The sequence below is a fragment of the Colossoma macropomum genome, unplaced genomic scaffold (genome assembly GCF_904425465.1).
Source record: "Colossoma macropomum unplaced genomic scaffold, Colossoma_macropomum, whole genome shotgun sequence".
NCBI lineage: Eukaryota > Metazoa > Chordata > Actinopteri > Characiformes > Serrasalmidae > Colossoma > Colossoma macropomum.
In genome coordinates this window covers 729,979-743,625 of record NW_023494806.1, presented here as the reverse complement: position 1 = coordinate 743,625, position 13,647 = coordinate 729,979, and the positions used below count along the sequence as shown (strand labels likewise).

The 13,647-nt window shown below is 39.9% G+C and overlaps 1 protein-coding gene across 1 annotated transcript in view; it reads left to right on the top strand.

The window, feature by feature from the left end:
• galnt9 (polypeptide N-acetylgalactosaminyltransferase 9) overlaps positions 1–1,053 on the top strand; it is a 129,975-nt gene extending 128,922 nt beyond the window's left edge. The window contains exon 11 of the mRNA XM_036598955.1: positions 470–1,053. Within this exon, the coding sequence (XP_036454848.1) occupies positions 470–616 (147 nt within the window). The 3' untranslated portion in view covers positions 617–1,053. The remainder of the gene's footprint in view (positions 1–469) is intronic.
• The last annotated feature ends 12,594 nt before the right edge of the window (positions 1,054–13,647 follow it).

Below are 13,647 nucleotides of genomic sequence, written 5' to 3'. Positions count from 1 at the left end.
TTAGCTCCACCCATTCAGCTACAGCAGTTTAGCTCCACCATTCAGCTACAGCAGTTTAGCCCCACCCATTCAGCCTACAGCAGTTTAGCCCCACCCATTCAGCCTACAGCAGTTTAGCCCCACCCATTCAGCTACAGCAGTTTAGCCCCACCCATTCAGCTACAGCAGTTTAGCCCCACCCATTCAGCCTACAGCAGTTTAGCCCCACCCATTCAGCCACAGTACCCTGCCTATTTACAGTGAGGTTATAAGGAGTGTTTCAGTCTTTCTGAATGAATAGCCTACAGAGAAACTACTTACCACTTTTTAAATTAATTCTTCGGTAAAATAAATCTTTACTGTGTAGGAACATATGAACTAATGGAACCTGAAGAACCCAGTGCTTCATATCATCTAGCAGAGTTACAGGCACTGCACTGATGCTCTCTGGGAAGCTTTGACTTTGCTCAATTTGGCTCCTTTTTTTCAGAACGGCCCCATCATAAGCCGAGACACGGGTCGCTGTCTGGAGGTGGAAATGTCCAAAGATGCGAATTTCGGGCTGCGGCTGGTGGTTCAGCGCTGCTCTGGGCAGAAGTGGATGATTCGGAACTGGATCAAACACCCCAAACACTGAGGAACAGAGACAGGACCAACACTGGGGGGAAGGCAGAGAGCAGCTTTGTGTGTGAGCAGGACTGACGGCTCAGCGCTGCTCTGGAGGGAGCGGGCAGGACTCGGAGGATGACGCTGTGCAGTTTCAGAGCGGACGGCGGGGTCGTCCTCCGGGCCGAGGCGCTTTTAAAGTGGAGATGAAACGTCCGGCCCGAAAGAGGAGCGTCCGCACTGCAGAGCAGAGAAATCTGCACAGTGCGGAACATTCAGCCTTTCCAAAGTGCTCAGCAGATCCACCGACTCCACAGACTCAGTGGAACGCCCCAGAGTTAAGAGACAGACTGCTGTTAGAACCTTCTACACCAGAAAAGACGCATATTTTAAATTACGCTGCGAAGGAGCAGAGATTGAGGGACCGACACTGAAATATGTGACTCGCTGAATTTACTGGATTCATCATTTCCACATTAATAGAATATTTCAGAACACAGTTCTTGCTAAAAGTGCTGCAGGAAGATATTCGGAAAGACACTGTGGTGACTTCAGGGAACAAAAAGGAAAATAATAATAAAAATTAATGTAGAAAAACAGGCAATGTGGTTAGAAACATGTATCTATTAAGATTTATTTAAAATAATGATCTTGTACTGTAAACATTCTTATCTTAAAATCAGTAAATATTTCTTTGTGTCTAGATTTAATAACCCTAATCTGACCCGGTATTAAAATAATAATCTAAAATAAGCTAAATCTAGCATTTGAATCTTGTTTTAACATTTAAACATTTATTTAAAATCTCGTTTGATACAAAATTTCTTGAAATGAATGTTTGAAGGTTGCAGCTTTTCAATAAAAACTAATGTCCTAAAATGGTCTTAACACTGTAACACTTAAAATAAAACACATTCCTGCAAATTATTCTCAAAATTAAGCATTGAAATCCTAAAAAAAGCAAGATGGGTGATGAAAAACTGCTTCAACTCCAAACAGAATGGATTAAAAAAATGACAAACAAGCCAGAAAATCTCAAACAAACAAAAGATCTGTTTTTTTGTTGTTCAGCTTGAGCAGTTTTGGGCCTTTTTTAATAAGAAACAAGAAATTTCAAGACTTAAAATATGAAGCTAAACTTCTGTCCAACTGAATTCCTAAAAGAGCTAAATTGTCTTGAAATTTCTTCTTTTAAATCTCCTTTTCTCAGTGAGGTTCTTCTTGATGAGCTACACATCCTTTCAGACCCACAGCGCTGAGTCGTCTTCTCACAGTGGAAGGATGGACAGAAACACCTGTGGATGTTTTCAGATCTGATCAGCTTGATTTTCTCCTCTCTCTCAGAGATGAAAGCTTTAAGTGCTGTTTATCTGATGGGGGCAGTTTTGGGGTCGACCAGCTCTTCCAGGTGGTTGTTAGGAGACACACTTTCTCTGGATCTTTTCATCAGTTTTTGAACTCCAGTTTTGGAAACTCATGCAAGGTAGATTCTCTTATAATCTCCTCATAAATATCTCCTGAAAAATCAATAATTATATGATGTTTCCAACAGTACAGTACATATTCAGTTCCAGATAAATATATTCAATTATTATAATGTAATATATATTTAAATGTAAATAAAACTGTAGAAATGTAGGATGATAAATTCTACAATGATGTAGAAAACTGTAGAACATCAAGAGTAAAATTTTCATAGCTTAATTAATATCCAAGAATGGATAAATTACCATCCAGAATGAAGTTATAATTAAATTAATATCCAGAATGAAGTTCTAATAAAATAAACATCTAGAATGAAGTTCTAATTAAATTAATGTCCAGAATGAAGACTTGTATACTAAATGTTAAAATGTATTCATGTGAAAAGTGATTAAAAATTTTCTAAACAATACTATATTATATTTTATTGATGTGGAAATGATGCTCACATACCAATCAAGTGAATTCAGTGCAGCACTTTTATCAGCGTATTTAAGAGCTACTGAGTAAAATCTGCAGATTACCTTTTTAATATTAGTCACCATATCGATAGGTCTTTATTTAGGCTGCGATGTTTTGAATAATTAAGTATCGAGATTTTTCTCCACTCATATCTGAAGAGCTAGAACAAAAAAAAGACTTTGACTCTGTTCAGGACAGCCAAACAGCTTTATACCAGCTTTCCAGTTTACTTTGTTTGTTTGTTTGTTTGTTTTGTTTATTTATCTTTTTTTCACATTGTTTGATTTACAGACTTGATCACTTATGCACAACAGAATCACATACTCACGTGCCTTTCTCCATCTTTACGCTCTCAGACCGGGGAATGTTGATCCGGAAGCATGTACAAAATGACTTTAAGTTAACTAAATATGAATATAGTGTAAAGACGTCTTATAATAGTAAAATGTTGTAAAATAATGAGGGGAAGACGAGTCGTTCAAAAATAATTACAATAATAATAAAAAATGAGGGATTGATTTTACAAGGTTGTATTTCTGTATTTCATATTGATTTACATACTGCACACATTAAAGGTAAAGGTTTCTACACCGTTTTGGGTTGAACAAACAATTCACTGCAAAAAAGGATAAAAATGATCTTAGAAGTTAAAATTATCTCAAATCTATAGGATATTTCTACAACCCCATTTCCAAAAAAGTTGAGACGCTGTGCAGAATGTAAATAAAAACAAAATGCAATGATGTGCAAATCATTTAAACCCTATATTTAATTTAAAATAGTACAAAGACAACAAATCAAATGTTGAAACTAAGAAATTTTATGATTTTAAAAAAATTTGCCCGTTTTGAATTTGATGGTCCAAAAAGTTGGGATGGGGGAACAAAAGGCTGGTAAAGTTGTGTAATGCTAAAAAAAACACCTGGTGGTTGATTGGCAACAGGTCAGTAACATGATTGGGTATGAAAAGAGCATCTCAGAGAGGCGGAGTCTTTCAGAAGTAAAGATGAGGAGGGGTTCACCACTCTGTGAAAGACTGCACCATCAAATAGTGCAACAATTCAAGAAGAACGTTTCTCAACATAAAATAGCAAAGAACTTTCATCATCTACGGTACATAATATCATTAAAAGATTCAGAGAATCTGGAGAAATCTCTGTATGTAAGGGACGAGGCCAAAAACCAGTATTAGCTGGCTGTGATCTTTGGGCCCTCAGGCAGCACTGCATTAAAAACAGACATGATTCTGTAGTGGAAATCACTGCATGGGCTCAGAAACACTTCTGAAAACCACTGTCTGTGAAAACAGTTCATCACTGCATCCACAAATGTGAGTTAAAACTCTAAAACACAAAGAAGAAACTGCATATAAACAGGATCCAGAAACGCTGCCACCTTCTCTGGGCCTGAGCTCATTTAAAATGGACTGAGGGGAAGTGGAAAAGTGTTCTGTGGTCCGATGAATCAACATTTGAAATTCTTTTTGGAAATCATGGACACTGTGTCCTCCAGACTAAAGACCACTCAGCTTGTTATCAGTGCACAGTTCAAAAGCCAGTGTTCATGATGGTATAGGGGACATTAGTGCACATGGCATGGGTGACGTGCTCATCTGTGAAGGCACCATTAATGCTGAACGATATATACATGTTTTGTCAACATATGCTGCCATCCAGACGACGTCTTTTTCAGGGAAGGCCTTGATTATTTCAGCAAGACAATGTCAAACCACATTCTGCATGTATTACAGCAGCATTGCTCCATATTAAAAGAGTCCGGGGGCTAAACTGACCTGCCTGCAGTCCAGATCTGTCATCACTGAAAACATTTGGCACATTATGAAATGAAAAATATGACAAATGAGCTCCTGAACTGTTGAGCAGCTGAAATCCTGTATCAAACAAAAACAGGAAAACATTTCACTTTCTAAACTACAGCAGTGTCTCCTCAGTTCACAAACACTTACAGAGTGTTGTTAAAAGAAGAGGTGATGAAACACAGTGGTAAACAGGCCCCCGCCCCGACTTTTTTGGAACGTGTTGTTGGCATCAAATTCAAAATGGGCAAATATTTTTCAAAAACAATAAAATTTCTCAGTTACAACATTTGACTTGTTGTCTTTGTAGTATTTTCCTTTAAAAATATGGTTTACATGATTTGCACATCATTGCATTCTGTTTTTATTTACATTCTGCACAGCATCCCAACTTTTTTGGAAATGGGGTTGTAATATTATGCAGAGATATTTCTAATATTATGTTGGGATTGTTGTAAGCTCCTTTTAAAATTAACATATTTCTAGAATTTTTTTTTTACTTGTAACAAGCAAAATTATTTGCCATAAACATTATCAAAATGACTTAAAACAAGTATCAAACATGTCAAGTAATCTTCTAAAAAGCTTACAACAATCTAAACACTGAATACACATCTGGGGACAACTTGTTAAACTTTTACATGTTAAACATTCAAGGGCACGCCCCCTTTAAACTCCGCCCCAAATTCCTCCATGGTCTTTAAGCATTCAGAGTACAATTGATAAAAAAACAAGCCAGCTAGTTAAACGCTATCGTTAGTTAACAGGACTGTTTTTCTCCTGAATGTTTATCCCTTCGTGAAGAACCTGCTGGAGCGAGAGGTTCTGCTGAGACAGAGTCTATTTTTGCAGGGATGGCGGTTTGACACCGGGAGCGAAGCGCAATTAAAGCTGCAGCGTGGCTGCGTTCAGGTCCGAGTTCACTTTAATCGCTCAAGCCCACCCACGGGATCACAGTCTGGAGCCCTGGCTGAAAGTTCTCCAATTTATCAGCTTCGCTCCAGCCCTTCTCCCTTTCTGCTCATGCTGAGGAAAGTTCACCAAAGCCAGAAGTTCACCACTGTCCAAATCAGCACAGCTTCGATTTATTAATTTGTTTACTCTGTTTTTTTGTGCACTGAAATCTGCTGAGATTCCAGTCACTGCAGCCAAGTGGGGAACAGCAGCTCAGCTGAGAGACAGAACAACAATTACATGATAATTGGACGGCACTGAGATACGCCTGTCAACGTCCAGCTCCTTCTTTTCCTCTGACCTTTCCTTTTTCTTCATTTTTCTTCATGCTTTCTCACATACATAACTCAGAAAGAGGAAGAGGAAGGCCTCTCCGCTCTGCATTGCTGTGAGCAGGGGGCAGGTGCTGTACATGAACGTACGATGATGGTAATGTGTTTACAAGGTTTATGCATTACTTTATATATATTAATATATATACAGATACCTACAGAAGAAAAAATAACACACTAAATAATAATATTAATAATGACAACAATAATAGCAATAATGATCAAAATGAAAATAAATCAATAATCAAGTGATAAAACAAAACAAAAGAAAAGAAAAGTAATATTAGTGTATCAAACTGTAGCTATTTACAGTTAACATTTGTCATATATGTACAGAAGAGGGCATTTGTGGAAAGGCCCACTGACAGACTATATAGACAAAAGTATTGGGACACCTACACATCACACCTATGGTAGCTTTTTTGACTCCCATTCTAAATCCATAGACATTAATATGGAGTTGGTCCCCTTTGCAGCTCTAACAGCTTCCACTCTTCTGGGAAGCTTCTACAAGATGTTGGAGAGAGTCTGTGGGAATTTGTGTCCAATCATCCAGAAGAGCAACTGTGAGGTCAGACACTGATGTTGGACGAGAGGGTCTGGCTCACAATCTCTGCTCTAGTTCATCCCAAAGGTGTGTGATGGGGTTGAGGTCAGGGCTCTGTGAGGGCCAGTCAAGTTCTTCCACACCAAACTCACCCAGTCAGGCCTTTATGGAGCTGCTTTGTGCACTGGGGCTCAGTCATGCTGGAACAGGAAAGGTTCTTCCCCAAACTGTTCCCACAACATTGGAAGTGTACAACTGTCCAGAATGTCTAAGATTTCCCTTCACTGGAACTAAGGGCGCTAGATCAACCCCTGAAAAACAGCCCCATATCATCATCCCTCCTCCACCAAACTCTACAGCTGGCACAGTGCAGTCAGGCAGGTAACGTTCTCCTGGCACTCGCCAAACCCAGACTCGTCCATCAGACTGACAGATGATTCATCACTCCACAGAATACGTTTCCACTGCTCCAGAGTCCAGCGGCGGCGCTTTACTCCACTACATCCGACGCTTGGCATTGTGCTTGGTGATGTAAGGCTTCATGCAGCTGTTCGCCATGGAAACCCAGCCATGAAGCTCCTGGTGCTCAGTTTCTGTGCTGATGTTGATCCAGAGGAGGTTTGAACTCTGCAGTTATTGATCAGCAGGTTGGTGTCTTTTATGCTCTGTGCTCCTCAGAACTCGGCGACCCGCTCTGTAACTTTACGTGGTCTGACACTTCGTAGCTGAGTCACTGTGGTTCTTAAATGGTTCCACTTTCAATAATACACTCACAGTTTATCGTGGAAAATCTCGGAGGGAAGACATTTCGAACTGACTTATTGCAACGGTGTCATTCTGTTACAGCACCAAGCTGGAACTCAATGAGCTCTTTAGACTCACTCTTTCACTAATGTGTGTAAAGGCTGACTGCATGGCTGGGGGCTTGATTTTATACACCTGTGGCAATGAGACTAAATGAACCACTTGAATTCAATGATTAAGATGTGTGTCCCAATACTTTTGTCCATAAAGTGTATGTGGTATGGTTATGGGTGTATGGTGTGTTTATGATTATTGTCTTGCGTTTGGTTATTCTTTTAAAATTGGTGGAATCACTGATGTAAAGCCACTTTTCCACCGCGTGGTACTGACTCGACTCTACTTGCCTTTTTTGGTTCTCCATTAGGCAAACCTGATGCTACTTTTGGTGTCACCTCTGTCGAGGTTTCAAGTGAGCTGAACCGATACCAAAAGGTGACGTGGAAAAACTGAAGACTGCTGAGAATTTATCTCATTCGCTATGACGATGAGCTACATCAAGGGGGCGCTATATCTGCAGTGGAAAAAGAAGTAGCTGGTACCAAAAGCATGTAGTCGAGTCGAGCCATACTGCGTGGTGGAAAAGTGGCTAAAGCGAGTACTGAATGCTGTCCAGGCTGCACTGAATTCAGTAGTTTTGTCTTTGATAGATGCTGAAAGCCTTTTTGTTTAAACGTGGTCTGTAAGTAGGTTTTTCCAGTGATTTAATAGTAATATTTTTCCTTGATTTCCAGTATATCAGACTGGATTTTAGCGACGGTTACCGCCATCAACAGTGCTCCACTGTTTGTCTTGGTGATCCTGATTGCTGATGTGTCACCTAACAAACACAGTGATGAGGATAGTGGGGCAGGCTGGTTCAACAGAGGAGTTCACTGATTTATGCTGTCAGAAGTTGGACCCTAAGTCCGGTAGGTCACTTCTAGCCTTCATAACTTCAGAACGGTTTAAGACACACACATGATCCACATATCAGGACATTCAGCAGGCCCGCCCCTAACTAGCAAGCATGATGTCATTGAGCTGTGACATCAGCTTCAGTGAGTAATTCGGCTGGGAAAATCACCTAAAATCCTGATATTATTGCTCTACTTTTTGACCTTCATATTCCAACAAAGGGTTAAAACAGCGGCAGATTCACTCATCTGACTCTGCCTCACCATCCAGAGTGATTTCATCCACCTGTGACCGTCCATCAGCCAGAGATCAGCTCCAAAATCACCCAAACCCACTCGCTACTGTTACGTTACATCTCTGCTTTTAGCCTTCAAAAAAACGATAAAACTGCAGCGTCCCATTCAACACTTTCCCTCTTTCCCTCAAAATCACACAAACAGGCCCTAAAACACATTTTAACAGATAAATAAGAATAAATATGACAAATATTATTATGAAAGTAATAATAATTAGCTCTGTCTTTCAGTTTACATTGATTTTGAGTATTAAAAATATCTGATATTAAATACGCAACTCAATTTGTAATTAAAAAAAAAGCCTGTCTTGCTGTGTATCAGAGATTTAGCCCTCAGCCTGAATCCAAGAGGACAGAAAATCAATAAACACATGTCCACCTTATGCTAATTGTTTATTTTTGCTCATAATAACCAACAGAATGAATCACCATCAAAATTATTGCACTTACAGCTCACAGACACTCCAGACTAACCATTTCTGACAAGATAACTACAACTGCCCTTGTTTTCAAGATCTCTATATGCAAAAAATTCTAAAATTTAGCAGGTGCTCAGTACATTTTTGATCAGAAATGACCCAAATTTATAAAAATATCAAATTTCTGTCAGCATTTACATGTTAAACAATGGCATATCTGAGTAGCCCAGGGTCTCCTGAAAATAACAACGTATAGCACGTGTGACTGTCTCATGTAAATACTTTAGAAATGTAATTCTAATTGACCCAAAATCCCAAAACGTCTGGGGTTCTAAGGTTAATTGGAGTACAATACCATATGGTATGTATATAGCTGTCTGGTGTGTTTAATGAGGTTTATGCATTACTAAAGCTATGAAATATGGGGCATAATTAACCCTCAGGACCCCATGAAAGCCTCAAAATGAAAATGTTGGGTGGTCTAGGCCTAAAAGTCTAGTACAGCAGTTCTACAAGTCTAAAATACAGGATAGAAACTTAAATCACTTAATTTGACTTAATACCAGTGAAACGATCTGTCTATGCAGCAATTTTACTCCAGAAGAAACCTTACAGTACGTTCCAGTTTGCACTCTAAAACATGATGGTTCTTTAGTAAAGAAAATGGTTCTATATAGAACCATGAACACTCAAAAAACCATGTGCATGATTAAATGGTTCTTCGCATTGTGAAATGGTTCTTCAGCTTTATGGGGAACGTGCTGTATATGATTCTATATAGTACCAAAAAGGGTTCTGCTATTGTTGCGATGTCAAGCTTGTAGCAGTAGCAGAACCCTTTTTAGTGGAATCATATATAACACATTCTCCATCAATCTGAAGAACCATTTCACCTTGCAGAGAACCATTTTAGCATGCAAATGGTCCTATATACACTCTTAAAAAGATGGTTCTTTAAGGGTTCTTTAGTGAAGAAAATCTATGTAGAACCTTGAACACTCAAAGAACCATTTGCATACTTAAATGGTTCTCTGCATGGTGAAATGGTTCTTCTGCTTGATGGAAAATGTGTTGTATATAATTCTATATGGAACCTTTTTGAAAAGGGTTCTATATAGGACCAAAAAGGGTTCTGCTATTGTTGTGATATTTTGATGGAACCATATACATTGTCCATCAATCTGAATGATTTCACCATGCAGAGAACCATTTAAGCATGCAACTGGTTCTATATACATGTTTTATCAAGCTTGTAATAATAGTAGAACCATTTTTGGTGCTACATAGAACCCTAAACGACACATTTTCCATCAATCTGAAGAACCATTTCACCATGCAAAGATTTCTTTAATCATGCAAATGGTTCTTTGAGTGTCCATGGCTCTATATAGAATCATTGTCTTTACTAAAGAACGCTGAAGAACGTTTGTAAGATCGCAGGGCTCAGTAGTTCTCCACAGGAGTGTTGTTTAATAATGTTCTCCCTGGGAACCTGAGGAAGCTCCTTCATCTTCACCATGATTGCTGCTTGTTGTGTGAAATCCTCCAAATCAATGTTGACGTCTTTTAGAACAGCGGAGAACTTTCCTTTTTTTCCAGCCCTAATCGCTTCTGATCCTCCATGCATCATCCCCCTGCTCTCCAGCAGTCCTGTCTCATTTAAAACCCCACCGTGGACCTAACAAACACCGTTAGAGAACCCATAAATCAGCGGTGTGCGGTGCAGCGACACAGCGCAGGTGGAATAACGTCACCGTCTGCTGGTGTTTCTTAAATTCATCGTTTAAATGCGCTTCGCATGTGGTGCTGCATGAGCTGCCCAGCCGCGAGTGAAAGTAAACAGCAGGAGAAGAGAGTGAAGACGTCTTCATTGCTCAACATGCTCGTGTTCTTTTCTTCAGGCCTCCATGCAGGCAGAACTGCCGGATCTATAAAAAATAGATTGCACAGCAGGGCCGCCGGAACCGCAAGGGCGAGCGGGCGTTTGATCCACTGCTTTTCAGAGTACTGGGGTGACGACCCACCACTTTCTGACTGAGTTCAGGGTGCTAACATCATAAAGACACCAAGCGGAGCGCTGACCAGTTCACAGTACTGGATAACATCATTAAGAAGATCTCGTCTCCATGTTGGTGGGTCAGCTGTAACTCTGTGCTCTGAGTTACTGCAGACGCAGCCTCTGCGCTGTGTTTTCATCCTGAGGACTTTATTCTTAATACAGAAATAGTGCAGCCTTTAGTCCTGGTTAGGCAGCCCTGCTTCTTCTCTCCTCTCATCACCTCCTCATATGAGACCAAAGTCAAAAGGGTGGACAGTAAAACTCACAGCAAAGATAACAGGACATGCGATAATCATAATTCAAAAGCAACAGCTGATCAGCGGTAATAACTTGGCTTTGTGTACCAATGAGTCGGACTCATACAGTAACGACGTCACTCTACTGCGTCAGCATAACTGCAGTGTTTAAGAGAATATCTCAGGCTTTAATAACTTCATACATGAAATTGTGCAGACCTGATGATAATAGTACAGCCTTTAGTATTGGTTATCAAGCCCCTCCTTCTCCTCTCCTCATATGAAAAGAATATAAAAGAATAAGCTTAGCTGGCGAGTACACTGTGTGGAGCATGCTGTGTAATGCTAGCAATCTGTGCATGTCTGTAAGTCACTCTAAAGTTGACTATCAGCAAAAATCATACAGTATATATATATATATATATATATATATATATATATATATATATATGTGTGTGTGTGTGTGTGTGTGTGTGTGTGTGTATCGCTGCTGTCGGAACAAAACCTCATATCTCCATTTTTGACGATTTTCAGTTTTTGATATAATTGAAAATGCCTGTTGTTCTTTACATTGTGTGTAAATTTCATGATGAATGGACCAAAAGAAACGACCCAAAATGACTTGGGGGGAAAAAAAGTCTTGTTCCCACAGCAGCTGTATATATATATATATATAATTTATAATAATAATAACATAATTTTTTGTTTTTGTTTTGTGACACCTTAAACATTAAGCATTTCTGTTCTATACTTTCAGTTTATTGTTATATTTTCATGGTGTTTCTGACCAATAATCAAACAAACCTGTGTGTGACTTGGTCCTCTTTAGTCGCTGTGAAAATCAACCAAACCAAATGAAAAAATACAACATCAAAAAAATCATAAGCATGACATGAAAGGCAGTTTTAGTTACTCAGTCAGTGGCCTAGTTGTGTTTTGTCACTTAGCCAGCCTTGTTTTTTTTTGTTTTGTTTTTTTTTTGTTTTTTGATACTTCAGATACCACTGAGGCAGCTACACAAACATGAGAATTAGGTTTAATGCTCAGTATGGAACATTGGCATTGATTTGGCATCAATTAGAAACTCCTTAATGAAACAGCACATATTTGAAGGTGAACTACAGCAGCATATGGCTTCAGTATAGTAGGCATTTTTACACATCGCCTTCACTTTAAATCGATCACATTGTGCTGCGTCAGCTGATCTCAGAGCGGGTAGATTTTGTTAGTGTGCAGGTTTGGCGTCCAAGGCCAGATAGAGGTTGAAAAATCTGACCCAAAAGTAGCAACACTCTGCATTCACCTCATTAACTAGCATTAGCAAAGACTGGCCACTTTATTAGAAACACCAGCCTTGTGCTTCCACTTACTGGCCACTTTATTGGAAATACCCCCCTCATGCTTCCACCAACTGGCCACTTTATTAGAAACAGCAACCTTGTGCAATCACTATCTGGCCACTTTATTGGAAACAGCAACATTGTGCTTTCATTAACTGGCCACTTTATTAGGAACACATACCTTGTGCTTCCACTAACTGGCCACTTTACTGGAAACAGCAACCTTGTGCTTCCACTAACTGGACACTTTATTAGAAACACTCACTTTGTGCTTCCATCAACTGGCCACTTTATTAAAAACAGCCACCTTGTGTGTCCACTAACTGGCCACTTTATTGGAAACACCAACCTTGTGCTTTCATTAACTGGCCACTTTATTAGAAACACCCACTTTGTGCTTCCACCAACTGGCCACTTTATTAGAAACGGCAACCTTGTGCTTCCACTAACTGGACACTTTATTAGAAACACCCACTTTGTGCTTCCACTAACTGGCCACTTTATTAGAAACAGCAACCTTGTGTGTTCACTAACTGGCCACTTTATTGGGAACACCAACCTTGTGCTTTCATTAACTGGCCACTTTATTAGAAACGCACACCTGTTCTGTGGCTGTTCCTGCTGCAGCCTGTTCCCCTTGCCAGGCGAAACGCTGACACAGAGCAGGTGTAGAGCAGATAGTGATGAGCGGGTCTGATGTATGATTCGTTTGATCTGTCCCGCTGTTCTCTCGGCTGTGTAAGATAGATGTCGTGTTGGAGTGAAGGGAAATGTCAGGCGCTCAGATGAAAGAGATCATCTACAGCAGATACAGAGCAAAAAAAGAAAAAGCCCTGAGAGTCACGGGACGTTGCGTCAACATCAGTGTGGAGTTCTGTAAAACTGCTGCATCTACATCTTTCAGCACAGCACATTACCAGCTGCTCTAATTCAGCATTCAAGATAACGGCTGATCTGTCCAGAAGTGTTAACGTACATCCATTGCTTTGCCAATAGAACCAGATGCTTTGGATTAGCTGTACGTGATCCTAAGGTCACCATGTCCAGTGCCCAGCGTGGGCTAGAGGGGTATAAAGCCCCCCAGCATTGGGCTGTGGAGCAGTGGAACTGTGTTCTCTGGAGTGATGGAGCTCCATCCAGTACCTTTGGGATGAGTTAGTGATCCAGATCTGATCCAACCTGACCTCATTAATGCTCAATCAAAGGTATCTTTAAGGCGCCTCAGTGTAACTGCAGCACCAGTTAAGGTGGAACGGATAATTCAAAAGAGAAGCTGGTGAATAAGAAGCTGACTTCAGCTTTATGTACATGTATGAATTTATTATTTGAGTTTTGGGTTTATTATGAGTTTATTATGTTTATTATAATCTATAGTAAACGTGATGAGATGAGCTCTATCAGAACACAGAGTGACGGCTCACC